Below are 24,260 nucleotides of genomic sequence, written 5' to 3' on the forward strand. Positions count from 1 at the left end.
GCCCGCTGTGCTCAGCTCATCCTTGCTGTGCCACACACACGCAAAGTCTCTTACATCCACTTTTAAAATACATTACGTACTACATAAATTACATATCCAGGTGAAACTCGAGTCACAAAGCTGAGCATCTGCTGTCAACCTGCCCTGCCGATGCTGTCTTGTTGGCTCTGTGTATTTTAAAGCTCTCCTGGGTCTCTGCATTGAGTGTTCAGTGGTGTGAAGTACTGTGAATATAGAATTGGAAATGCCCATCTGGACTGAGATCAATTTCCCTTTACCCAAGGTCTGCCATAAAAACCATCAGAGATGTTTATGGCCCTTAGGATGCTATAGAGTCTGAGCTGCTCAGAAGAGCTGGTCAGGCAGCAATGGAAGGAGCATTGGAGCCTCAGGTTGCTGGTATTTGCCCTGGTTCCTGGGGAATGGCTTGTAGCGAAGTCCTGCTGCTGTGATGGCACAGTACTGAGATAAGCAAGTGTGTGTGCACAGCAGTGAGGGGGGGGGGATGTGTCTGAGAGCATCTCTTCTCTCCCAGAGGCTGCATGTGCATCCCTGCGTTGATGGCTCCTGTGCTGTGCCTGGAGCAGTGCTCCGGCTCCCTTAGCTGGAGCACACAGAAGGAAGCTGCTCATGCCTTGCTCCTGAGTTTAATACTTTGCTGTTTGTCTGCTTACTTTCAAGAACTCTCCTTCCCTTGAAAGGAACCCTTGGCAAAGTGTGTATTTATGAGGGAAGCAGGAATTAGAGCAGACAGTTATTTAGCAGGACTCGGTGCTTCTTCTGGGCAGTTAATCCTGGCACATGCTTGGGAAGGACTCCAGGTCCATGGAGGAGCTGAATGCTCTGCCTCTGCTCCACACTGTCAGAAACCCTGGGGCTGACGCTTCAGAAGCTCAGACCAGACCTACAGAGGTGAGGAAGCTGGAGGTACGTTCTGTACGTACACCTCAGTACTGTCACACTGATCTGTTTGGGATCCTCTGAAGCATTACTCCTGTGAGCAGAATGTTTTGGAGGAGCAGGAGTGTGTTCTTGCTACTCAGGTAAGTGTTGCCTGGCCCACTCCTCCACATCAGCTCATGTTATTTGACTTCATGGGAGTTTAAATAAAAACCAAACCAACCAGATGGAGCTTGGGGTTCCTCCTCCTCAGTGCCTGCTCTATTTGGCCTGCTGGTCCTCATGCAGCAAGGCTGTGTGCCATCTCATAGCTGTGTGATGGCGTTATTTTCAGCAGCCCTCATTAATATCAGTGAAAGCTTTTCTGTTTGAGCTGATAGGGCCACTCCACAGCAGCTGCTCAGTGGCTCCGGCCAGTGCCAGGCGTTCCGCTGCCTGGTTTGAATGGCCAGTGTCATGTGAACGTCCCCCTGCTCCTCCTGTGGTCACAGTGTCATGGGCAGGTGCTGGTCAATAGTGGAATTATTCTCTTGGTAAACAAGTGATGATGTTACTAGAGTTGTCCTTCACGTAGCAGCAGTACAGGGCGTGCATGGGATTGCTAATGAGGGATATCACGAGGCTTGTTGTTCTGGAAGCTTCGCGAACCATCTTATTTTTCTCTGCAAAGTGTGTAGATGTTCATTCACGTATGCTGTTCCTGCCCTGCATCCTCCTCTTGGACGCGTTTGGTACTGAAGTGTGTCACAGCACACTGGGGGCATTTCAAAGGGCTCCGGTCCCGTCATGACATTACCAGCAGTGCGTGTCCAGGAAACACCTGGGTGAGGCCCTGCTCTTGCCTCATCAGACACCCTTTTTCATGTATACCCAAGGGCTGAGATAATTTGTGGGGACCTGTGCATATCTGGCACCCAGAGCCTGTTTCTTGGGAGTTTATGGCTTCCCTTAATGAAAAATTATCTATTTTTCTTTCCTTGTTATGTTTCAAAAAACCTTTTGGCTGCCATGCTGCTCTATTGGGCCAGCGTGCCTTATGCTGGTGGAGAAAACAGATCTCACTTCATATTCCTAAAGCAGTGGTTTATAAATGAGCCTGAAAAAAGAAACTGATTTCCTCATGTAGGGCAAAATTGCATCAGAGAAGAGTCCTATCAAAATTTCATAAACCTGGGCCGTGAATTAAGCCTGACACCACTGATTTGACTGTGCACAGTGACTATCCCGTTGATGAGATGTGCAGGTAAGGGGGTGTTACCTGTGTGCACTTAGCACCAGAGCCCCTGCATCCTTGCCCTGCCCTCAGCAGCACTGGCAGTCAGCAGTCCTCACATTACAGACTTTGTTCCCCCTTCTCATCTCGGGAGGCTGCAGGCTTTGCTCACTGTGCAGCCTGAGGGCACGAGGCTGCAGGGGACAGAGCCGTGTCCCTGCCCGTGTAGCTGCTTCCGTTTCTCTTGGGTTGCCTCACAGGAAAGCACAGTTTAGCAAATGCAATTTTCCACCTCGTTGCTTCTGAGTTCTTTCTGAGTTGAGTATTGCTGTGCTCTGTGTGTCCCACAACCGCAGCACTTACAGTCAAATGACTTTGTCACGTCTGATATCTTCTTCGGTCCAGTTTCATTTCTCTGGCTTCCAGAGATCCATTATAATCACTTCAAAGGTGACATTTCCAGGAACTCTGCTCTTCCAGTGCCTGTTCCATGAGTATCTCCTGTCTTACGTCCCCTTTACTTTACTATTCTTGTTATTCCTGGGTGGAGCCCAGGAGAGAGAGAGAGAGACAGAGAGAGAGGAAAAAAAAAAGGATGAAATCAATGATACCATTGAAAAAAATGCACAGCAGTGAGGATCTGTGCCTTCAGGTCAGGGTGTGTTTGGGAGCCCAGGCTGTGCCCTGTGGTTGGGCCATGTTGCTGGTACAGTGACATAAGTATTCAGCATGGAGCACTCTCCCTTTGTGGCTGCTTGGTCACTCTGTTTTGGCAGAAGGAATTGTTACCTTAAAGAGGAAAGGTTTATGGGTGGAATAGGGCAGTATGTTTCAGAATGTGTTTCTGTAATCTCTGCAAGATTTAGGACTAAATTGGATTGCAGGAGACGGACGGCTCTGTGCTAAGGTTTCTTCCTAAGGCTGTGATTTTTGATAACGAGAGAGGAAAAATGCCTCTCAAATCTGGTGGAAAGTACCATCCCTGAGATGTGGGACAGTAACAGTACTTTAGGTCTGTCCTGCTCAGACTGAGTTGCCATTGTTTTCTGCTGAGTTAGCACTGGTGCCATTTGCCAACGTGGCAGAATTGGGCTCTAAACCCATGCTCTCACGGGAGGAGTGTAACAGCAGCTCAGATGTTCTTGTTGGTAGGACTAAGCACAGCAGGGCTCGAGGCTCAGCCGCGTTCTTCGGCGTTTGAACACAGCTGGTGTGTGTGAAGGCTTCTGCAGGGCTGCCCAGCTGGGCACTGTGTGCCCCTGAGCTGTGGGCTGTGATCCCACTCACAGTGCCTCCAAACTGTCAGTGTGTTCGGGGCTAACCACGGGGCTGGTGTGTTCTGCTGCTCTGGGATGTTGTACTGATGAAAGACAACAGGATGAAACGTCAGCTTTTCCACTAAGGCCGCAGTCAAATGTAGTTCTTTTGAAGGCAGATCTTCGGGGCAGCTCACAGTAAAACAAACCTGCAGCCAGCTTTCTTTGAGTATGGATGAAAGTGCCCAAGCCTTTTGGAGCTGAGAGGGGTGAGGAACCTCCATCAGTAACAGATGTGGCCTTGGTGAGCTGCTGCCACTGCTCTGCCCCCCGCTGTGTTAGCTGCTCTCAGCTGCTGTGTCCCATGAGCAAACTGCCCCTGAGGAGCTTACACACCTGGAGCCAGCCTTACAGCTTCATGGGCTGTGGTCCGTGGATTAGGGGTTGGCAGAGAAAAATCACTAGGAAAATACTGCTGGATGTTCCAGGCCGCTCTGAATGGTCCTTTCATCTGTCTCAGAGAAAACAGTGAGAGCCACAGCACTTGGAAAATGGCTTTGGAAGGGTTGATCTTCCCTGTCCCCGCCCCACGTGTACACAATTCCATACACCTGGAGGAGGGAAGTGTAGTTATTTTGTACGTTTCTGTTGTGCTGACCTGTTAGTTTTGTTATATAGTTCAGATTGCAAGCCTGCTAGGGCTGGAATTGCTTTTGTGCTTTGGTTTGGGACCTGGCTCATACAGATGTGTTCTTCAGGAGTGTGTAGCTGACTGCAATCCACTCCTCAGGGGATTGCAGAGCCTAGGCTGTATCCTGAGGCTGGATGGTTCTGCATCCCATCTGCCTCTCTGCTTCACCTGGACTTGTCACGGGATGAAGAGCTCTTGTAAGCTTTTCTGTTGCACACCTCCTCTTACCTTTCGCAGTATTGATAACTGAGGACATTCTTGCCTTGCACATAAAATCAAGGCTGATTGAGAGAAGTGCAACGAAGCAGCTGTTTGCTGTATCAAGAACATCTGTTCTGACTGGGCTTCCTGCAGTTTGGGAGTGGGTGATTTCACCTTTAAAATCCAATTCTAACTCTGTGTAAACAGTGAAACGGGATCTGCTCCAAGGGGAGCAGTTTATATAGTTTAATCTAAGTATTTCTGGAAAAGGAGAGTACAGCCTTCATCATCTCTGGCTCTGACAGAGTACCGATGTCTGTAAAGCCTGTGCAATTTCTTTGCAGAGGAAACCTGGTTTGCCTGGGAAGACACATTGTCTGGAATTAGGTTACTTTTTGTTGCTCTTTTCAGGTCAAGGAGTTCACAGCATCCCTTCTGTACCCTCACATCTTGCTGTCCAGAACGTTCAGCAGTCCATGCATGTGCCTGTAGGTTTGAAAAAATAGTGGTGTGTTTTTGTGTGCTAACCTCTAATCTGAGTTCTTCAAATATGGCACAGTCTGATCCTTATTAAGCTGCACTGAGCAAAGCCTTTGCTTTCAATCTGAATGGCTTTTACCTGTATTTTGGGTGAATGTCCAAAAAAACCCACTGAAATGAACAGAAGGAATATACGTGAAGTCTTTGCAGAGCGTTGGTGCACGCAGTGTTATTCATGTGCAGCGCTTTGAACAGAAAATGGCTGCCTGTTCCTGCACACACACAGCAGCTGAGCGCTGGGAAAGTGTGAAGGTTACAGAAAGTGGGAGCTCTTCCAACAGTGCTGTGGGTTCTTTCTGGTACGCAGCATGGCTCCGTTCTGCAGGGTGTCTGGGTGCAGAGTGAAGAGCACAACCCTTCCGGAATGCCTCTGAGCATCCTCGAGGGCCCAGTGTGATTGCTGGCCCAGCCAGGGTAGGCTTGGGTGTTAGCAGTGGGAAGAACTTCGCTGTGGTTTTAGAGGAGGCAGAAATGCAGCTCAGGAGATGGTAGCTCTGCATTTCTGCATGGAGGCTGTGCTGTTTAGAGACAGGCAGTGTTGGTGGAGGAGAGGCTCCACTCCTCTGTGGCAGTCAGCCACTCAGCAACTGAAGCTTCCCAGAGCCATTTGAGCCTCAGGAGCCCCCTTAGCTCAAATGTTTGACTTTGGGCCTGCTCCTCCCTGCACTGGTGCTCCTCGGGGCAGCGCAGTGTGAAGCACACCCAGCTCAGCCCATCGCTGCTGGGAGCCAGCAGGTGCTGCCAGTGAGGTGGGCCATGGCCCCTCGTCCCCTCCAGCAAGGCAACCCATCTCTTGGTTTCCCCCTTCCCAGCCGGCTCCTTACTATGCTTGATGGCTTCTGCTGGCATCTTACTGAGTTTCAGGTGTGAGGCCAGAACTAGTAGAGAGAAGCTGGTGGGAATGCCTTGCTGCTGCTGCTTTTGAGATGTCTGTCCTGCAGTGTATTGTTTCCTAATCTGTGCTGAAGAAGACCCACCTGTACAGCCTAGGACTCTGGTGCCAACTGCTTCTAGAAGGACTGAAGCCCACAGGGGAGAAAGCTCTTGCTTTGTGTTCTTGGCTGGTTGATATCCCAGGTTGGCCTCTGGAATAAGGCTGAGGAACAACAGGCTCTCGAGGAGCAGCAGTCATGCTGTTCAGCTCCAGGGGCGCTGTGTGATCTAAAGAAACTAGCATAGAATTGGCAGTGCAAGTGGTCTGGAGTTTCAGTCTTTTATCTGCTTGCAGGAAATTCTAGAAATATGTGGCACATGATCCACAGCTGTGCACACAACAGACATCTCCATTGCTTCTCTATCTACTGCATTTACAGCAGCTCTCATTACTCCATGGTAAAAGAAGTAACTACGCTCAGGGTTGCTTTGGCCAGTCACTGCTGTGGCACACGCTGAAGGCCAAGGCCGTGTGCATTTCATGCATGGGCTGGAGCTGGTCAGGATCCAAACAGCACATGGGTTGCAGCAACTGTATTTGCTCACAAAATGGCCCCAAGCACATTGTAAGGAGAGACAGGGAGTTCTGGAAGGGGCTTGTAAAACCTCAGTGTTTCCCTCTATAGAACAAAATCTGGTGTGAGGGAACAAAATCACGGCCCTAGAGGAGGGAATACTGTGACCATGATATGTCTTGGCTGTTACTGCTTGAGGCCCTGTGGGCACTGTGGCCAGTTCAGAGCTTCCAAGAATGAGACACTGATTCATCTGTGGTCAGTGGTTTTTTTTTTTTTTTTAAATGATGCCACTGAACAATCAGTCTGGTTGCTGCTTGCCAGGCTTGGCTGTTGCAAGGATCTTTCCCTGTGCTGCTGACCTGAATTTCCATCCTCCTTGCTCAGCCTGGTTCCTTGAGGTGGTGGGTTAAGGGCTGCCTGATCTGGGTATATGTTGTCACTGTGGCCAGTGTGGTGGCCTGGCTCACATTCAGTGCTGCCTGGATGGGATCAGTTACCAGTGCAAATCACTTCAAACAGCACGTGCACAGGGGGAAAGAGAGGGACTGCTGCAGCACAGCTGTCTGAGGGTTGGCAGCTGGAGCTGGGCACAAGGTGGAGCAGTGTGGCCCAACTTATTGGGCAGCACCGAGCTGTGATTTCTCCCCAGTGCTCTGCTTGGCTTGGATTTTGGAAGCTAGGGGTCGAGCACGGTCCCGTGCATCATGTGCCACACCTGGTGTTCCTGCCAGGCTCCCTCTTGCAGGGGAAGGAGGGAGGGGAGGATGGAGGGTTCTGGTGGCAGCTGACTGGGAGTCAGAGATTAATGAAGTGTTGAGCTCTTAATGGGGAACGTGCTCCCCTGATTTAGTTTCCCTCCCCACCCATCCCACTCGTTCTGTTCTGTGGCACAGTCTTGAGAGCAGCTTGAGAACAGAAGTGGTTTCAGACTGGCGGTGACCTCATCCATCTCCAGCTCTGAGGTGGAGCAGCGTTTGGAGCCACAACCACAACTTATGCTGCTGTTTCAACACTGCAGGCGAGAGGCTGATGCTGTGGGGAGAGCCTGGTGCTTCCCAGTCCCTGCTCTTGGCATGTGTGGGGTGGGATGTCCCAGCCCACAGTGTCCCTTCCCTCTCCTGAGGACCTCTCCCTCTAGCTCCTGTCATCTTGCTGTTTGCCAGGAAATCCTAGGATTTTCTCTTGCACATCTGTAGTCTGGAGTTCTTGGACTGTGCTGATGTCCGCTGAGCCCAGTGCCTCCTGGCTGCTGAGGCTGCCGTGCTGAGCACAGCCCTGGACTTCGGTACATGACTGAATGCTGTAGTGAGCACAGCCTCGCAGCACTGTCTCACAAGTCATGCGGGGGAGTCCAGCCACATCCTTAAGCCTGGATGTCTTCTGGCACAAACTCAGGCTGAAGAGATGCTGGGCTTTGGCAGGCTATGGCTGGGAAAATAAAAGCAGTCTTCCATTGCATCAGTGAAACTGTAGAGGAACATCCCTGACCCTAGGTAGGCACTACTGAAGGGGGGTAAGAGGAACTTGCTTTTCTCTTGGCTCCATCCCAGGTGCTATCAAGGCTCCTGCCCAGATATAAATTCCATCCCACCGTTGCTGAACAGAGGATTTAACTCTTCTTGGGACTGAGCAAGAGACTTCCGCTGCCCCTCTGCACTGGGGGCAGATCCTGCCATTTGTGTCAGTGTAAGGATGAGAGTTTACAGTCCCGTTTTCCTCCTTCCTGTTGCAGAGCTGTCTTCTCACCTGTGTATGATTTGTAATCTGTAAGTACGTGAATAAGCAGGGATTCGTGTTAAAATGCTGCCTTTCTCTCCCCTCTGCTCAGCATCCCCCGGCTCTGCTGATAGCACTCGAGTGCAGAGGTCGGTAAATGTGGCTGGCTGCGTGACAGAGCAGCTTTGCCACCTCTGTGAGAAGGGCTCTGGGCCATCGGAGCCCTGAGGAAGGCACGCTGGTGCTGGAGGACCCGCAGTGCCAGCGCTCGCTGCTTGGTGGGGCTCCGGCCCTCGGCAGTGCGCGGCCATCTGCGGCTCCTGCGTGCCCTCCCCAAAGGAGCCGTTGAGCCCCGAGCTGCGCCACTCGCCGATGCCTGTGGGGTACAATAACGCTAATGTGTCCAGGCGGCAGCATGAAATGGGCTCGTGTGTCAGGAACAAAGGAGCCTTTGTAGCAGGCCCTGCCGCCTGCGGGAGGTTTGTCAGCTCTGCGCTAATGCGGCCCAGCCGCGCTGCCCGGCTCAGCGCTGAGCAGCGGCCCGCTGCCAGGGCTGCAGCTCTCCCTTCACCATGGGAGGTCTGCGCACAGGTCGTGCGTGCCCGGGCACGGCCCTGCGCGGTGGCTGCGGGAGGCGCTCCTGTACCTCCAGTCCTGCGCTCACAGCCTGGCTGCGTGTGTGGCCCGGAGATGCGAGGCTGCGTGCGTTCCCTGCAGCGCGCCACGTCCAGGAGTGGCACCGGGAGGACTGGGACAGGGCTGGGGCAGAGCGCGGTGACGACGACGCTGTACCTGGGGCTTTTCAGGGAGCTATTTCTTGCAGAGTTTGGCAGAGCAGGCTGAGTGGGATTGCTTCACAGTATGCGATAGGTTGGAGAAGTGAGGGAAACTCCTTAGCTTGGGCTGTCCTGGTATGTTGTCCCTTCTGGCCAAAGAGCACTGTTCTCCAGGAAAGCTCTGTTTGGTTGCCACTAAGCAAGACAATGAGGGCTTTGGTGGGAGGGAAAGGAGAGCTTGACGTGCTCTGCCATAATTGTCCATCCACCACTACACCGACCCTTCCAGAGGAAAGGCAGCTGTAGGGCTTGGGAGGGCAGGCTGGGAGGAGCATGAGGTCTCTTCTGGCTCCAGAGAACGCTGTGTGTGCCCAGAGAGGAAGCAGCAACCACAGGAAAAGGGCAGTTGCTGAACCCAATTTGCCAAGAATTAAGCAATCTATTTCAAAGCATTAAATTGAGCAAGAGAACTCTTTCCCTCCTGAAGCAGGTGGAAAGGATGAGGCGGAGTCCTGCAGTCTGAGGGCCAGACAGTGCCAGTACTGCCCTTAGCCCTCCTCACTCACAGTGTCCCGTTTTGATCCCTGCCCTCCTACTGATGCTGTTTTCAGGAGCAGCCTGAACATTCCTTTGCTACATACTGCTGTTTTGCCCCTTTTTGGGGTGGATGCCCATTTGCACCAAATGTATGGAGAAATGAACACATGAAAAAGGAGCCCAGATAAAGATTGATTTGTGCAGCGTGAACTCTGAGGGACCCTGATACAGAAAGAAAGAGGCTTTGGTAGCTGTTAATTTTGGGACCTTGGTTCATCATCAGCAGATTGTTTTTGTAGAGGGCAGACCAAGAGATGTGGGTATGGCTCAGTCAATCCCTCCTCTGCTGTGGTGCCATGCAGAGGAGGGACTAATTCACTGTAGTTGTGTGGCTGCTGGGAGCAGTTCTGTTCCTGCAGGGCTGTGGCCTGTGGGTGTGTGCGTCAGAGCCTAAGCCAAACCAAGCTGGGGGCTGCTGTGCCTTCCAGCTGTGACTTTTGCACAGAGGGGAAGTACTACGTTGCTCCGGGAAACAGAGTTCAGTCCCTGTCCACTGGGGAGAGCAGTGTCTCTCTGGAGCCCTTTGCAGCTGCTCCTGTGAGCCAGCACGTAAGTGGGGACAGATGGTGTCATCTCGGTGGTTGGTAGGAACCTCACTGCTGCACTTTTGCACAGAGCAATGCAAGGGCTGAGCCACGCTCCCTGCCAGGCAAGCTGTGCTGCTTCCTGGAGCGGCCTCAGGCAGGGCCACTTCGATGCCACCGGGCCATCAGGGCCCTGCCAGCATCCATCATCTTGGTAAGTGGTCCACAGGGACGTCCCCCTATGAAGGGTCTGGGCGAAGGTGCACCTGTGTTATGGAGAGACACGGACAGTTCTCGTGTATCCAGCTGATCCAAGAAGGTCTTTTGCTCTGTTTTGCTGCAAATTCAGCCTCACTATTTGCATCTTTTCCATCCTGGTCAGCATCTCTGATGAGAAGCAACACTCAGCAGTTCCTGACTGCTACTTTTAAGGCTGAGAGAAACATTGTTTAAATTCCCTTTGACAGACAGCACAGTTTGATTTACATTTTCAGTGACCTGAAGTTTTCTCCCATCATCACAGCATTTAACAAAATGTAAATCTCCGGTCAGGCTGCAGGGCAAGCAGCAATTTGTACAGCAGAGGTGTAACCAGGCTTAGTGTTTGCTGGAGCAAGGAGATGGGGGAGAAGGGGGTGGGAAAGTGTTAGACAGCATCTTCTGCTTCCAGGCATGATGTGGAGCAGCTGGAAGTCCCTGTGGTGTGCACCAGTGGGCTGTGAGACCTGCAGGGCTCTGCGTGGGCTCAGGACATTGCCCATAGAGAACACAGTGTGCTGCAGAGTGTGTGAGGCCAGAATTGACAGATCACCTCTGCAAAGCTCAGCCTGCACATCGCTGGTGAAGGGGAATCGGTGGGGAACAGTAAATCGCAGCAGGGCAGCTCTCCATTGTCTTCTGTCAGATGGAGATGCATCCTGTGCGTCTCTGCAGGCCCTGGGGCTGCACAGCAAACATCAGGGCCTCTGGGACCAATGCTGCTTCCCAGAGAACAGCTGCTTGATGGCAGGGCCAAAGGACTGACATCCTGAACGCTCAGGGCGTCTGGGTGCTACATGTGTGTGCTTCATCAGGGAGCTCTGAAAGAGAGCCCTGTGTTGGGTTACCCATACTTCACGGCTGCTCTCTCTCTTCCTGGGCTTTTGTTTCCTGCAGGAGAAATGTGCAATGATGGTTCTCTGAGAGCACCTCACCCCCTGCTGACAGACAGATGTGCTTCTCCCAGCCCTGCCCCGCTGAATGTTTTGTGCTGCTGCTCATAAACTGCGCTGTGCTGCAGCCGTAGCGTCGCTGATTGTGTCTTCCTGCTGATCAGCTTATTGCTCCCGATTGCCAACACCATCACATTTATTTTAATTGTGCTCATTTCCTGTGTCACTCAGGGAGAAGGAGCAGGGTGCAGGTGTGGGAGGAAGGCTGTGTTTGCCAGGCTGGAAAGGACAAATGCTTCTGCAGTGAAATACTCAAACTGTTGCGCAGTTCGCTCTGCTGTTTATATTGAACTAAGAGAAACAACCAGGGGAGAAAGGGAGCAGAATTTCCCTCTGACTAATGCTGCTGGATTGTGCAGGGCTGCGGGGGAATTGCCAGGCAGAGAAACCATCAGGAGGAAAAGGAAATGGAAAGGGAATCTAATTATCCATCTGTGAAGACAGACGTTACCCTGAGGCAGGGCCCATCCCAGCAGGCTGAAGTTTGTGCAGGCTGGTCAGGGGGTGCTGGGAGTCCCATCTGGGGTTGTGGGGAGCCAGGTGAGACCACGTGGGTCAACAGAAGGAGGGTGGGAGAGCCTGGGGGTCTGAAGGCTGCAGGAGACCTCTGCTTGGAGGGTTACGGCTCTCAGGGCCTGGGGCTGGCATTCTTCTTGCTGGATGCCTCCAAAGACTGAAGTTTACTTTTGAGCACTGCCTTTTTTTTCCCCTTAAATAATGGAATTAAAAATGATTTGGTGAGCTAAGAGTGGGCTCATTCTCCTCTCTTGTGAGCATCAGCTACTCCTAAAGTTACGTTAATTGTAGCTGGGAGACCCAGTTGGGAACTGTCCCAAGGCAGTTGGCTTGTCTTCTCCCAGTATTATTTTGGGAGCCTTCTGGGAGGTCAGCATGATTAAAACACCTCCTTGCAGAGCTGGGAGCATCTGTGAGATGGGTGTACTGTGGATAAACCGGGAGCATCCCTGCCTGAGTCCTTTTGATTTGCACACTGCTTGCTCTGCAAGGCCCCTGCTCAGTGTGCTCATACTGCCTTCCCCAGCCATGCCCTCAGACCAGCCCTCCTGGTGAGTATCTCATGATGTTTGGAGGCCGTGATGTCCTCTCTGGTCAGGATTCAGCCTCTCTGGTAGACAGGCCTGATCCTGCATCCCTTACTCACATGAGTAGTCGTATCTATTTCAGTGGGACTACTCGGTGAGTAAGGATAGCAGGATTGGGACCACTACCTGTAACTCTGAAGTGGACCTTCTGTAGGATCCTGTCCTGAAATTTTTGCTGTTCGTGCATGTAAATGTGCATCACGAGCTTTCAAAACTGCTGATGCTTTTGGCATTTGGATGGAGAACTTGACAGCTGGAGAAGCAGTCCCCTTCCATTTCTGAGATGTCACCACTAGTTTCCATTCTCTCTCTCTCCAGAGGGATCCCAGCCCAGCCATTCGTAGGCCATGGGACGAGATGTACCTGTTTTTCTCCCAAGTGTTCCTGCTCCGGTTGCCCTGGGGCAAGCTGGGCCCGGCACTGCCTCTGCTTTTCCCAGCTGTGGCTTTCAGATGAGAGGGAGGGAATCTATGTAAGCCTGATTCATGCAGCAGATTTGGTGGAAGCAGAAGGGAAGAAAAACAGCAGCAGTGCTGAGGGAGTGCTGCAGCCCTTCTGTGCGGCCTCATTCCTCCGCCTGTCTGAATGGGCCAAATTTGTCATCCCCATCCTTCGCTAAGGCCTTCAGTGTGTTTGCAATGGAAGGTGCTGGTGCCTGTGACCCTACATGAGGCAGAATTGCAAGCCTGATCCAAACATTGATACCAAGCTGGCCCTGGTGGGGGTAGCTGCTGGTGGTGACCCCAGGCAGCCTCCATGGGGCCCACTCTCTGCAGGCTGACTTCTTGCCAGGAATGTGTACAGCAGCAGGGAGCTCTGCCTGCAAGTGGCTGCTCCTTCTCCACCTCTGTCCAATTAGTTGTATTTCAGATGATCCTGAATGGTGATCTGAGGTGCTGGGTGTGACAAAAGCTGTGAACCTGCTCCAGAGGGATTCAGAAGTCTTAAATAAGTGGGAATTGTTGGACCGTGGTCTTGTTTCAGAGTTGGAAGTGGAGGTATTTAGGGAATGCGGTGCCTCCTGGGAAGCATGGGGCAATTCTGGTGGAAACAGGAACACAAATACCTTTAAAATGCAATTTGATAGATTTCTGGAGGAATTATGTGGAAAAAACAGCTGTGATCCTTGAGTGAAAAGTGAAGTTTGACCTGAGAGGTTAGCAAAAGAAGGGAGATTTGGTTGCTGTGCTGATTGTACTCACAGCACTGTGTGCAGGAAGTTAAGCCCATGTGTTGGGAATTTTGCAATGCTGGCCCACCTTTTCCTCAGCACAGAATGACGTAGCCATGCCAGAGTGTCAGGGCTCTGATGCTCCCAGTGACCACATACCTAGAGCTTTGCTTGCAGGTTCAAGGTTTAATCATCAGAGGTTAGGTCAGCAAGGCATTTTCTGTTGGGTCAGGTGAGCAGGAGCCTGAGGGTGAGTGTGCCGCTGTGCGGGTGATAGAGCAGCAGTCCGAACCTTGCGGCCCCTGTGAGATTTACCTGCCCACAGCCAGCACTGACTTTCTGCACAGTGGGACAGAGGTACGACAGGAGGCAGCAGGACCACAGCTGGACCCAGCCCTGCCTGCAGGGGTGGCACCTGCGGTTCTTCTGCCTCCATCGCAGTGATCGGAGTGGGGAGCGTCTTCCTGCCATGAACAGACAGCTTCTCTGAACTGCCTGTCCTGTCCTGGTAGAAGGCAGCCAGGAACTGAATTTCCCTTCTGTGGGGAATTCTGCAAATAGCTTTGCTTCAAAGGAAGAACCATAAATGTCATGATGTGACTGTGCTGAACTTGCGGAGGTGTGGATACACAGAGCTTCACCAGTCCTCTGTGCAGGCTTCATAGTGAAGATATCTGTTCCCTGATGTGATCGTGGCTGCTCACTGAGAGCAGAGCCTGAGCACAGCAGTCCTGAGACCACCTCACTGGAAAAGCCTCCCTGCCCAGAGTGCAGGGCTCTGTGGCTGGAGCCCGGCCAGCACGGTATATATATTTAGCCAAGGACAGAATTTCCTCTCCCTGCCCCAGATCTGATCTGTGCTGTCCTCTCCTCGCCCATCATCATATATTGGTTCTGCTCCTCGCCCATCACGTTCACAGCCGCCTGCACCCACAGCGCTGCGCTGCGTGCCGCCCATCCCTGCCATTGCCTCCTCTGGGCTGAGTGCTGCGTGTTTTCCTGCAGCGGCCGTTCCGCTCCCAGCCCTGCCGTGGTGTGACAGCACAGCCCTGCGTCAGCCATGGCTCAGTGCTGCTGGCGGAGCACAGCTCCTGGTTCTTTGTTCCTGCTGACGTGCTGCTCTCCAAGAGCTTTTCTATGCTGCCCGGTGGTGAATTTTGCCTTCTGTGAGTTGACATCTAATGCTATGAAGTAATGTATTTTCCCTCCTCTTCTCAGGGCCCATCTGCAGCCCTGCAGGCTAGAAATCCCCTGTAACAAAGGAGAATGTAGGACACTGCTGCTGGTGCCCAGCTACAGCTCTTCCCTCGCGCTGCGTCCCCTGCCCAGAGGGGCTCTCAGGTGTGGTTGCCAAGCTGGCTTCTGGGAGCCAAAGGAGAAAAGCACTTGGCTTTGCTGTAGATTCCCTGCTGAGCTCTGCCTGTGTGGGGAGGTAGGCATAATCAGAAGGGGCAAATCAAGGCTTGGCTTGGCTGTCTTTGGGAGGTTTGCACATGGACCGTCCTGAGCCTGTGGCTGTGGGTGTGCCCCGCAGCACATCAGTGTGATACAAATGTGTTTTTTTCTTGGCTCTTCATCTCTCGGAAAGGTGGAGGAGGCTGAGTCAGACCAGACAGCCCTCCTTGAGCATTTTAAAGGCCCTCAGTAGCCAAGAGCTACCCTTCTGGGTTTCTTTTCCCAGTGTGCTTTCTGCATTCCCAGGCCTGGCATCCTGGCTGGAATTCCTCCCTGGCTGTCAGTCCTGAGAGCTGTGTGTGCTGTGGGAGACAGCGGCTCCTTGTTCCTGTCTGCACTGTCAGCATGGTTCCTGGGGCCGTGTGGTTTTGTCTCAACCAAACCAATGTTGACTTCATCCATGATCCCACCACAGAAGAATGCTCCTGCTGGGTGCGGTGGGCTCACAAGGACGCAGCATTCTCCCTGTGCCCAGGCAGACAGATGCCTGTGGTTGGTGGCCGTGTGGCCTGTGGCCTTCAGGAAAGCCTGTTTCAAGGCGTGAGAACTCACAGAGGTTGGAAAGAGTTTGGTTGCAGCTATTGTGGTTTACAGTGTACAAAGCCATGTGACACCTCCGTGTTGTCACAAGTGAGTTTGGATGTGACTGTGCTGTCCCTGAGCCGTTGCTCCTCCTGCCTGGAGAGCATGGAATCTCTGCTACTCCTCAGCCGTGCATGAGCTGCAGGCCACGGTGGTGGTGGAGTGCTCCAGGCAGGACAGCAGGATCAGATATTGGGAATCTGAGAGGGGAAAAAAGGCGTCATGACATGGCCTGACCTACTGCTGAGCTGGGAGCAGTACAGCAGCTGCTTGCTGTAAGCGTTACCTGCTCCCTAAAAACATCACCACTGCAAAGCAGGGAAGAGCTGTTGTGCGAGGTGGATCAGAGATGCCTGCTCTGAGAAGTGGCAACTTTTGCCTCACACAGATCTCCATCCAGGCTTCCTGAGTAGTGTTACACTCAGAAATGACTGGGAACAAAACCCAGCAAGTGGAATTTAAGGATGCTGATGGTGTACTTTGATGTTTGGCATGTTTTTGTCTTGCATTTCCCAGCCTTTAGGACCTTTTACTTGCAACTTCTGAGGTCACCTTTCCTCAGCTTGCAGAGAAGCAGTGGAGGTAAAACACTGTTCTTCTTTCTCCATTTTCTTTGCTCTCCGTTTTTTCCCCCCTCCCTGTAAAATGGTATTGCAGAAGCCCAGGTTCTGAGACCTTCCTGCTCTTGCAGCAGCTCCCAGGTATCTCAGTACTTAGTGGTAGAATGTTGTGACAGCTGCATGGGGGGGGAGGGGGGCTGGTTTGCAGCCCCAGTTTGCAGCCTGGCAGATGCCGTGCCCTGGGCAGTGGCTGCCAGAAGGCTGTGGCTGTCAGTGAGGCAGCAGAGGATGCGGGTAGGAGATGGGCAGTGGTGTAGTGCAGAGCCTTCATCCCTCCGTGCTCGTGGGCAGAAGCTCAGAAACCCGTGTGTCCAGCTTCAGGTTCATCCAGCACTGCCGGCTTGTGTGGCTTTATTCTATGTGCCAGCAGATTGACTGCCCGGTTCCTGGAGTTGTTATATGTTGTTATATGAGGTTATACGCTTTTGTTTGCTTCAGATAAGTTCATTTGCAGCTTCCATGGCTGCACAGAAAAGCCGAATTGCAGATCTGATACTGCAGGTTCCAATCCCAGACTTGAAGGTTACGTGATTTTTCTGTGCCGAGCCGTTGCTGGATCCACGTGCTTACCAAATGCACGGGTGTTCTTGATATCGAGGGGGTCACTCGAAGCCCCCGCACTTCTGCACACACGGCCAGAAGCAGCAAAGAGCGGGTTTCCGTGCGGCGAACCTCAGTCCGGGCCGCGTCGGGACATCGGAGGGCCGCTCCGGCCGGATGAGCCCATGTGCCGCGGGGAGCGGAGCCGGGAGAGGGGGAGGCGGCCGCGGTGCGCGGAACTGCGGGACGCGGACGGAGCGACGGCGGGCGGTGCGTGCAGTGCCGGCCCCGCAGGGGGGCGGGAGATCCCGGGGCGCTGCCGTGGGAGCCCGCACGCATCGCCGCTCCTCTCCTTGCCGCGCCGAGCCGCCCTGCGCGTGTGTGCGGCCGTGGGCGGGGGGCTGCCGCATGGCTTTAGCGAAGGCTGGGAGGGAACGCATGGGTTGGGTGTTTTTTTTCTTGGCCCGCAGCGGCTGCCTGTGCCGCCAGCCGCGGTTATGGATTCGCTCGTTATCCAGGAGCGGTTAGTGGAGAGGCTGCTTTCCCCGCGGACGCAGGCACAGCGAAGCCACCCGGCCAAGCTGAAGGTACGGCGATGTATTTATAGCGGCACGCGGGCGGGGGGAGCGTGGTGCCCGAGCAGCCGGCTGCCGTGCGAGAGGAGCCCTGTGAGCAAGGAAGGAGCGGAAGGAGGGCGGTGAGGAGGAGATGGCCGGGGGCAGCGGAGGGAGGGGAGAGGAGAGCCCGAGAGCAGGGCGGGGGGGCGGCTGGGGATGCCATGTTTCCGTGCCGTTATTTCGTGCGGCGATTCCCTCCTCGGAATGGCGTGCGCGTGCCTGGGCGGCTCGGGGCGCGAGCGGTGCCCACAGCAGCCTGGTCTGCGCGGCTGCGTTCGGGCTGCGCTTTGCAAGCCCATTTCCTGCAGCGAGCGCTGGTGGGCGAGCGGCTCTGCTGACCTTCCGTACGCAGCAGCAGGCCGGAGGAGGCAGACGTACGGCGGGGCGCGTCCCAGGGCTGGCGGGGCTGTGAATTTATCGGCCTTCTGGCAATGAAAGGAAGCGAAGGGCCGTGCTGTGTGTGCAGATGCGGACGTGGTGGCCGTGCGAGGCCGGAGAAAGGACAGCTGGGGGGGAACCGGGCAGCTTCTGCTCCCCGTCCCTGAGTCGGGAGGTGCCGCCCCGCAGCGCGGTGACACGGCGCTGTGAACTGAGCAGGGCGTTCAGGGCCTGGCTGGGCCGGGGGCGTCATCAGGATCCCAGCACAGCCTTCCTCATCTCCAGGCTTAGCTCCAGAAATGGAGTGGGGGCCGTTCTTCAAATTGTCTGTGTCCTGTGGTGTTTAATTTTAGCTCTTCGGGATGCGCTCAGCAGGCCTCATTTATCTCCGGGATAAATGGTAAATTGTGCGATGTCTGCTTGCTCTGAATAGCACAGCCATAAAGGAGATGAGGAAAGACTTAGGAGTGATGGAGACCTCCCTGCATACCGGCCACTCTCAATGGCTGTAAGGACAGCAAATACCTCGGTAATGGGGATCTCTGTCCCAGGCAGGATCAGGGCTCAAACCTGCTGGTTCCTTGGCTTGAACTGACAGGGAGAGCATGGCCTGCCAGGAGCTCAGCACCTGCATGGGTGGTGGAGGATGCAGGGGTGCCGTGTGCTGTTGCGATGTGCTGAAAGAGGGTGCAGATGTGTTTTGTATGGCCTGGGGAGTTTCTGTTTACAGCAAGGTTCCAGAGGTCAGCTGTATCTTTTGGTGGGCTCTGCTGCAGTGCATGGGGTGTGTCTGTCCCCAGGCATGGGACAAAGGCAGCACAAGGAGGGGTGCTGGCAGCACAGTCCCACACACCAGAGCGCTGCTGGCCCTACCCAGAAAGCCAGCAACCTGGAAGGCCCCCTCCATTCTTCCACCAGCCCTCCCTCTGCTTCCATCGGTGCTTTCCATCCTGCACATGGTGGTTCTGCAGACAGCATCCATGTTGTGTACTAACAAAGATGCTGAGCAATGTGGAGCTTTGAGCATGGCAGTCACTGGGCTCAGGAGGTTACTGTGGCTCTTTATGTGTCACATTGATTTTGGCACGCTGAGATGCCTTTCAGTGGCCGGGATGGGAGCATGCACTGTGTGTCTCAAAGCTGAGATGTGTGAGCCGTGGGATGCGCTGGCTGTGGTGCAGGGGCTGAGGTGTTCTTCCCCAGTGAAGGGCTGTTAAAGGAGTTGACCCCTCAGCACTGTTTCTCCTGCATTTCTCACCCTTTGCTTTGTGCATGTGATGGTTATTGGTTGGGCAGGGAAGGCAGAGCTGGGGATGGATTTTCCCCTGCAGCTCCAGCTACCTCCCGCCATGGGAGGGAATCTCTCCACTTGACCATGTGCTCAGCGCTGTCCTGCCTTATTGCAGGGGAAATGGCCACCTGAGCCACGGGAAAAGGGCAGCATCCTGAGCCAGCTGGGATTTGCATTTCTCATGAAGCATCCTGATTCTACTCAGCTATGGGGAAGTGCCAGCAGTACAGTAAATCCACACTTTCTTGGTTGGGCTGAACAGAAACAAGAGATCAGGTTCAGCCAGTTACACCTGGCTGAAGTAAGCAGGGTTGCACCAGGGATCTCTGCTGTCAGCCTTTAGTCATCTAGTTGAAAACACAAAGAAAAGAACAGCAAACACCCCAAGCCTCTGCCGTGGCTTTATTGGTCTGTGCTCAGTGCCGCTTCACGTGTAAAGTCTCTGGACAGAACAGGCAGTTTTCTTTCCAAAGGCTGTTAGAAATCAGCACAGGTCCATTCCCTGTGCCCAAACTAGAGCTTGGCCATGTGAGAGGCATAAGGGGAAAGCAGGCGGTGTGTTTGTGCCACTGAGCACTGCTGATCCTTGCACTGGGAGGTTGGGCTGTTACCTGTCAGCAGCTTTGAGCACTCTCTATTTGTCCCTAGTTCTCTTAAGTTCATTTGCTCCACTCCTTCTGGCTTTTCTGGGCTGTGGGCCTGGCTTCAAAACTATGCAAGAAAGGAAGGGTTTGCCAGGGTCTGTGTTGCTCCTCGTATGCCCTCAGTGCCCTTGTGCAGAGCACACTGTGTCTGTGGGGTGGCTGCAGCTTTTGTATGGTCAGGGAGCGGGGACTTCAGGACAAGAAGTCATCCTCTGGCAATACCGTGTGTAATACCATAGGCAATACCCTCCCCAAAGGCACCTTGCCAATGTTCTCAATAATTTTGCATCACCCCACTTCCTCTGCTCTTTCAGCCTCCATCTCCTCAGAAATAACACTGGAGATTATTCAGGATTACCTCTTACTCAGCCAGGAGTTGCCGTGACACAGCAAGATAAGCTCCTCTCAGTTCGAGCAGAAGCCAAACCACCACGCCTTTGGCTGCCCACAGCTCGGGACTCCACAAGCCCAGGGGTGCTAATCAGGGTCCAGTGTGGGCTGCACAGCTCTCTGTGGGGAGAGATGCATGAATCATACAATCATGGAAGCTTTCAGGTTGGAAAAGACCTCTAGGATCATCAGGTCCAACTGACAACCCATCCCCACCATGCCCAATAAACCATGTCCTTAGGTGCCACATCTCCATGGTTCTTGAATGCCTCCAGGGATGGTGACTCCACTGCTTCCCTGGGAAGTGGCTGTGACCTGGGAGAGCTCCCTGAGTCTTGAGGGTGTGCGTGCACCGCCTCGCACCGCTGCTCCAGCAGGGACCCACCTCTGTCCTGCGGCTTTTCAGCTCTTCTGAATCCAACTCCCTGTTGCTCAAGCAGGAGTGATGGCACACCCTGACCTGCTTCTGTCCGCCTCTGCCCTGCAGGACCATGAGAAGCAGTACGTGGGCTTTGCCACTCTGCCGAACCAGGTCCACCGGAAATCTGTGAAGAAGGGTTTTGACTTCACCCTGATGGTTGCAGGTGAGGCTGGTGGGGGTGGCTGGGCCACACGGTGGGTGCACAGAGTGGGCACTGAGTGTGGCTTCTCCCCCACTGGGGTTGGTTTGGGTGGTGAAGGTAGGGGCAGATGGGGACTGAGGGAGAGAGAGGAAGAGAAGGGAGAATGGAGGAGCTGCAAGAGCACATTTATACAAGGATTGAGACATCTTGCAGCAAAAGTCCTCTCGCTGCTGGAAACATGTAAAGCCCATAAACAGCTCCTGACAGCTCATATCTCTCACATCCTCTGGCTCAGGATTCAAAGCCTTGCTCAGAGTTTTATTTGTAAGTCAATTAGTGGGTCATGTTGCTTGCCTTTCCCTCCTTCCCTTTGCACTTTGTCAATTAGGAGAGTCGGGTCTGGGCAAATCCACGCTCGTGAATAGCCTGTTCCTGACAGACCTATACAAAGACAGAAAGCTCCTCAATGCAGAGGGTAAGTTGGGGACAAAGGGGGGGGGGGGGGTCCCACCATTATTGCAGGGCTTTAACTCACATGTTGCTGTTCAAAGAGAGAATCAACCAGACAGTGGAGATTGTCAAGCACACAGTGGACATTGAAGAGAAGGGTGTCAAGCTGAAGTTGACCATAGTGGACACACCAGGCTTTGGAGATGCTGTTAATAACACTGAATGGTGAGCAGGCTGCTACTTAACCACATCTGTTTTCTGTGGATGCTTCACTGAAAGGGGCTCTGGCAGTGGGGGTGGGATGATGCATCATAGTCCTTACGGACAGCATGCTGTTACACACATGGTTTGGTTTTGATTGAGTTGTCCTTCTCAGCTGGAAGCCCATCACTGACTACATCGACCAGCAGTTTGAGCAGTACTTCCGTGATGAGAGCGGCCTGAACCGAAAGAACATCCAGGACAACCGAGTGCATTGCTGCCTCTACTTCATCTCGCCCTTCGGGCATGGGTGAGACCCTGCTCCAGGGATGGGGCATGACTCAGGCTGGAGGGAAGACCTTTGTGCCCCTGGGTTGCCCTTCAGTTGGTCATTTGCTGTCTGGCTGTTGGTGCAGGTGGAGAACCACCCAGCTGCAGCCCCTTGATGAGCATAGCCTCCTTCCTCCTCTCTGACAGGACAGGCTGCCCATAAGCAGGCAGAGCTGATCTCCCTCAGGTCTGCAGTCTGGTTTTGAAATCCGGAGAAATAGTGCCAGACAGACTTGTATCTTCTTACCTACCTGAGCCTGACTGAGGAAGGAACGAGTTTTAAGTTGTCTTCGATCCCTGCCAGGCCTTGCTGGCTTGTGTGCCAGCCTAGTCCAGAACAGCTGCAGGGGACGTGCTGGCTGCCTACGACAGAGGACAGCTGGTGGGAGGCCAGGGTTGTGACCTGGGCAATATTTAGTCTGTAAGGGGAGTACTCAGCCTCTGTCTGCATGACAGGTTTCAGCATCTGAAGTCTGAGACAGATTTCCTGAAAATGCAGCCCTAGCTGAGGGCTGCCCCAGACTCTTGTGGCAGTACTGTCCTTGTCCCTTCTTTTTGGGGGCGGTGGGTGAAGCGGAAGAGACTGGAGAGGTGGAGCTGCTCGTTATGTCCTTGCTAACCTGGTCCCTCCTCATCCCTGCTGCAGGCTGAGGCCCGTGGATGTTGAGTTCATGAAGGCTCTTCATGAGAAGGTTAACATTGTACCCCTGATTGCCAAAGCTGACTGCCTGATCCCCTCAGAGATTCGAAAGCTAAAAGAGAGGGTGAGATGCTCTTCTACCACAGGGGTATACCTGACGTGGTGGTGGGGATGTGTTGAGGAAGGAGAACAATAAATGTGTAGATATAAATAGTGTGTAAGTCTGTGTGTGTGGGTGTGTGTCTGTGTATAGTATTTGGAGATCGAATTGCGGCAGTGCTATGTGAAACCTGTGAGGAGGGAAGTGGTGTCTTTGGAGAGGCCAGCTCTACAGGAAGCATCAAATCCATTCCCCATCTGTAGGCAACAGCAAATCCGTGGTATTAAACCCATCAGTTCTGTATTGTTCAGTGGGGCATCCTTTTGTTCTTGTTTTGCATGGACTCAGATCCGGGAAGAGATTGACAAATTTGGCATTAAAGTGTACCAGTTTCCTGAGTGCGACTCTGATGAAGATGAGGAGTTCAAGCAGCAAGACAGAGAGTTGAAGGTAAGGAACCAGTTCAGTGAGGGACCGGGAAGTCTGGCTCTTGGGTAAGCTGGTTGCTCTGGAAGGATTTAGAGCTGTCCTTCGTGTGCCAAAGTCCTGTGCAGTGATGCTGGTACCCTGAGGCAGCCTATATTGGTTCACATGGTAGACAGACTGGAAAAGGGGGCTGATGTCCTTGCTGGTGCCATGAAGCGTGACATAAAGACATGGGATTTCAGGTGTCCCACAAGGTGGTGTCAGTCTTTCCCTGGTGTTCCCTGGGTGTATGTTTAAGAAGAAGGCTGAGTTGTATGGCATGAGAAGGTCAGGCTGGGAATCGAGCCACCTGCAGACCCCAGTGCCTGAGGCTTTTCTCTGTAATTGTGTTGCGGTGTCCCATGCATGTATGGATGTCACTGTGCTTTTCCTTCCTCCTCCTGCTCTCTGCCTGAGCTTGGCCCTTGGAGGAGGGATCCACTGACAGCCACAAGCTCAGCATCACCTCTCTTTCCAGGAGAGTGCTCCTTTTGCTGTCATTGGCAGCAACACAGTGGTGGAAGCTAAAGGCCAGCGAGTCCGTGGTCGGCTGTACCCATGGGGCATTGTGGAAGGTAAGCACAGTGCCTGGAAGCTGGCATGGGGCAGAGAGGGATGGGAAGGACAGAGGTGGGCATGTACAGCAGAAACTGCAGCGGGGAATTCACTTCAGCATGGCCTTGACTGACTTTACTGCTTCTGGCACATGGGGGGGTACAAGGTAAGGTAGAGAGGTATTGTGACCTGCCTGGTGTGTTGAGCACACTGCAATCATCGTGTGAAGCTATGGTGCATTGTTACAACACATGTCCTGGGAGGAGCCTGGCTGTGGTGCCACTGCTGTGGGGCTGGAGCACTGTGTGTAGGTCCTTTCAAGTAGCAGCGAGTCCTGGAGGGAGGACTGGAGGCTGTACTGCCACATGATGCAACTGTCTCTAACTGTCTCCTCTTCTAAAGCGAGAAATTTCATAAAGTCCCTAATAACCTTGGAATGGCTTTTGCTGCTATTGCTGATGCCCCTGTGCTGGCACATTGCTCTATGGTCTTGCAACTTTCAATCCCAAAATTCTATATGTTTGCTTGTGGGTTGATGCCAGCTGCTTAGGATGCCCAGTTACTGGTTCTTCTCTCTTGGGCCTGGCCATCCATGGAAACAGCAGTCTTTCAGCTCTCCAGACTATTGCCAGCTTGTAGCTTTGCTCCTCAGGGGTTGATCCAAGTTTCCTACAGGAAACCACCCTGCCTACAGTGTCCTTACAATCAATCTGAAATTCTGAGAGAATGACTAATTTGTATCCAGCAGTTGCTGCCCTCACTGGGGTTGTAATACTGACATCCTATGTACCTGGGACATCATCCTCTCTCAAGGCTCTGCTATATGTGTTTAATTAATCCTCTTACCCAGAAAAAGTCCTGGGAACACAATGACCTCAGCAGTCTGGCCTCAAGGCTGACAAGCATAGAGCATCACTGAGGCCTGTGCCAAGGCTAGGGGGAGAGTCTTTGGCACAGGAAGAGGGGGGCAAGATGGGGAAAGGGTCCTGGGTGAATTTTATTTCAGGCATGGGTTCTGGGAGGTGAGAAGGGACTCCCTGAATGCAGCTGGTGAGGTGTGACGTCCAGGTGCTCACCTGTTCTTGCTTC

At 53.2% G+C, this 24,260-nt stretch overlaps 1 protein-coding gene and 1 non-coding gene across 4 annotated transcripts in view; both read left to right on the forward strand.

Moving 5' to 3' along the window:
* Nucleotides 1-24,260, forward strand: part of SEPTIN5 (septin 5) — a 37,280-nt gene that overhangs the window by 7,593 nt on the left and 5,427 nt on the right. For 2 of the 3 annotated variants that reach the window (NM_001030654.3, NM_001396314.1), the window contains 7 exons: nucleotides 20,355-20,451; nucleotides 20,819-20,905; nucleotides 20,982-21,105; nucleotides 21,257-21,391; nucleotides 22,058-22,175; nucleotides 22,500-22,601; nucleotides 23,095-23,191. In NM_001030654.3, coding sequence (NP_001025825.2) covers nucleotides 20,355-20,451; nucleotides 20,819-20,905; nucleotides 20,982-21,105; nucleotides 21,257-21,391; nucleotides 22,058-22,175; nucleotides 22,500-22,601; nucleotides 23,095-23,191 — 760 coding nt within the window. Of the gene's footprint in view, nucleotides 1-16,857; nucleotides 17,135-20,354; nucleotides 20,452-20,818; nucleotides 20,906-20,981; nucleotides 21,106-21,256; nucleotides 21,392-22,057; nucleotides 22,176-22,499; nucleotides 22,602-23,094; nucleotides 23,192-24,260 lie in introns of those variants that run through there. The other variant, NM_001396315.1, reaches the window with a different exon arrangement.
* Nucleotides 12,221-12,291, forward strand: MIR1729 (microRNA 1729). Its single transcript, NR_035227.1, has one exon. It is a non-coding gene; the product is annotated as a microRNA 1729 (primary transcript).

Source organism: Gallus gallus, chromosome 15 (assembly GCF_016699485.2).
Source record: "Gallus gallus isolate bGalGal1 chromosome 15, bGalGal1.mat.broiler.GRCg7b, whole genome shotgun sequence".
NCBI classification, from domain to species: domain Eukaryota; kingdom Metazoa; phylum Chordata; class Aves; order Galliformes; family Phasianidae; genus Gallus; species Gallus gallus.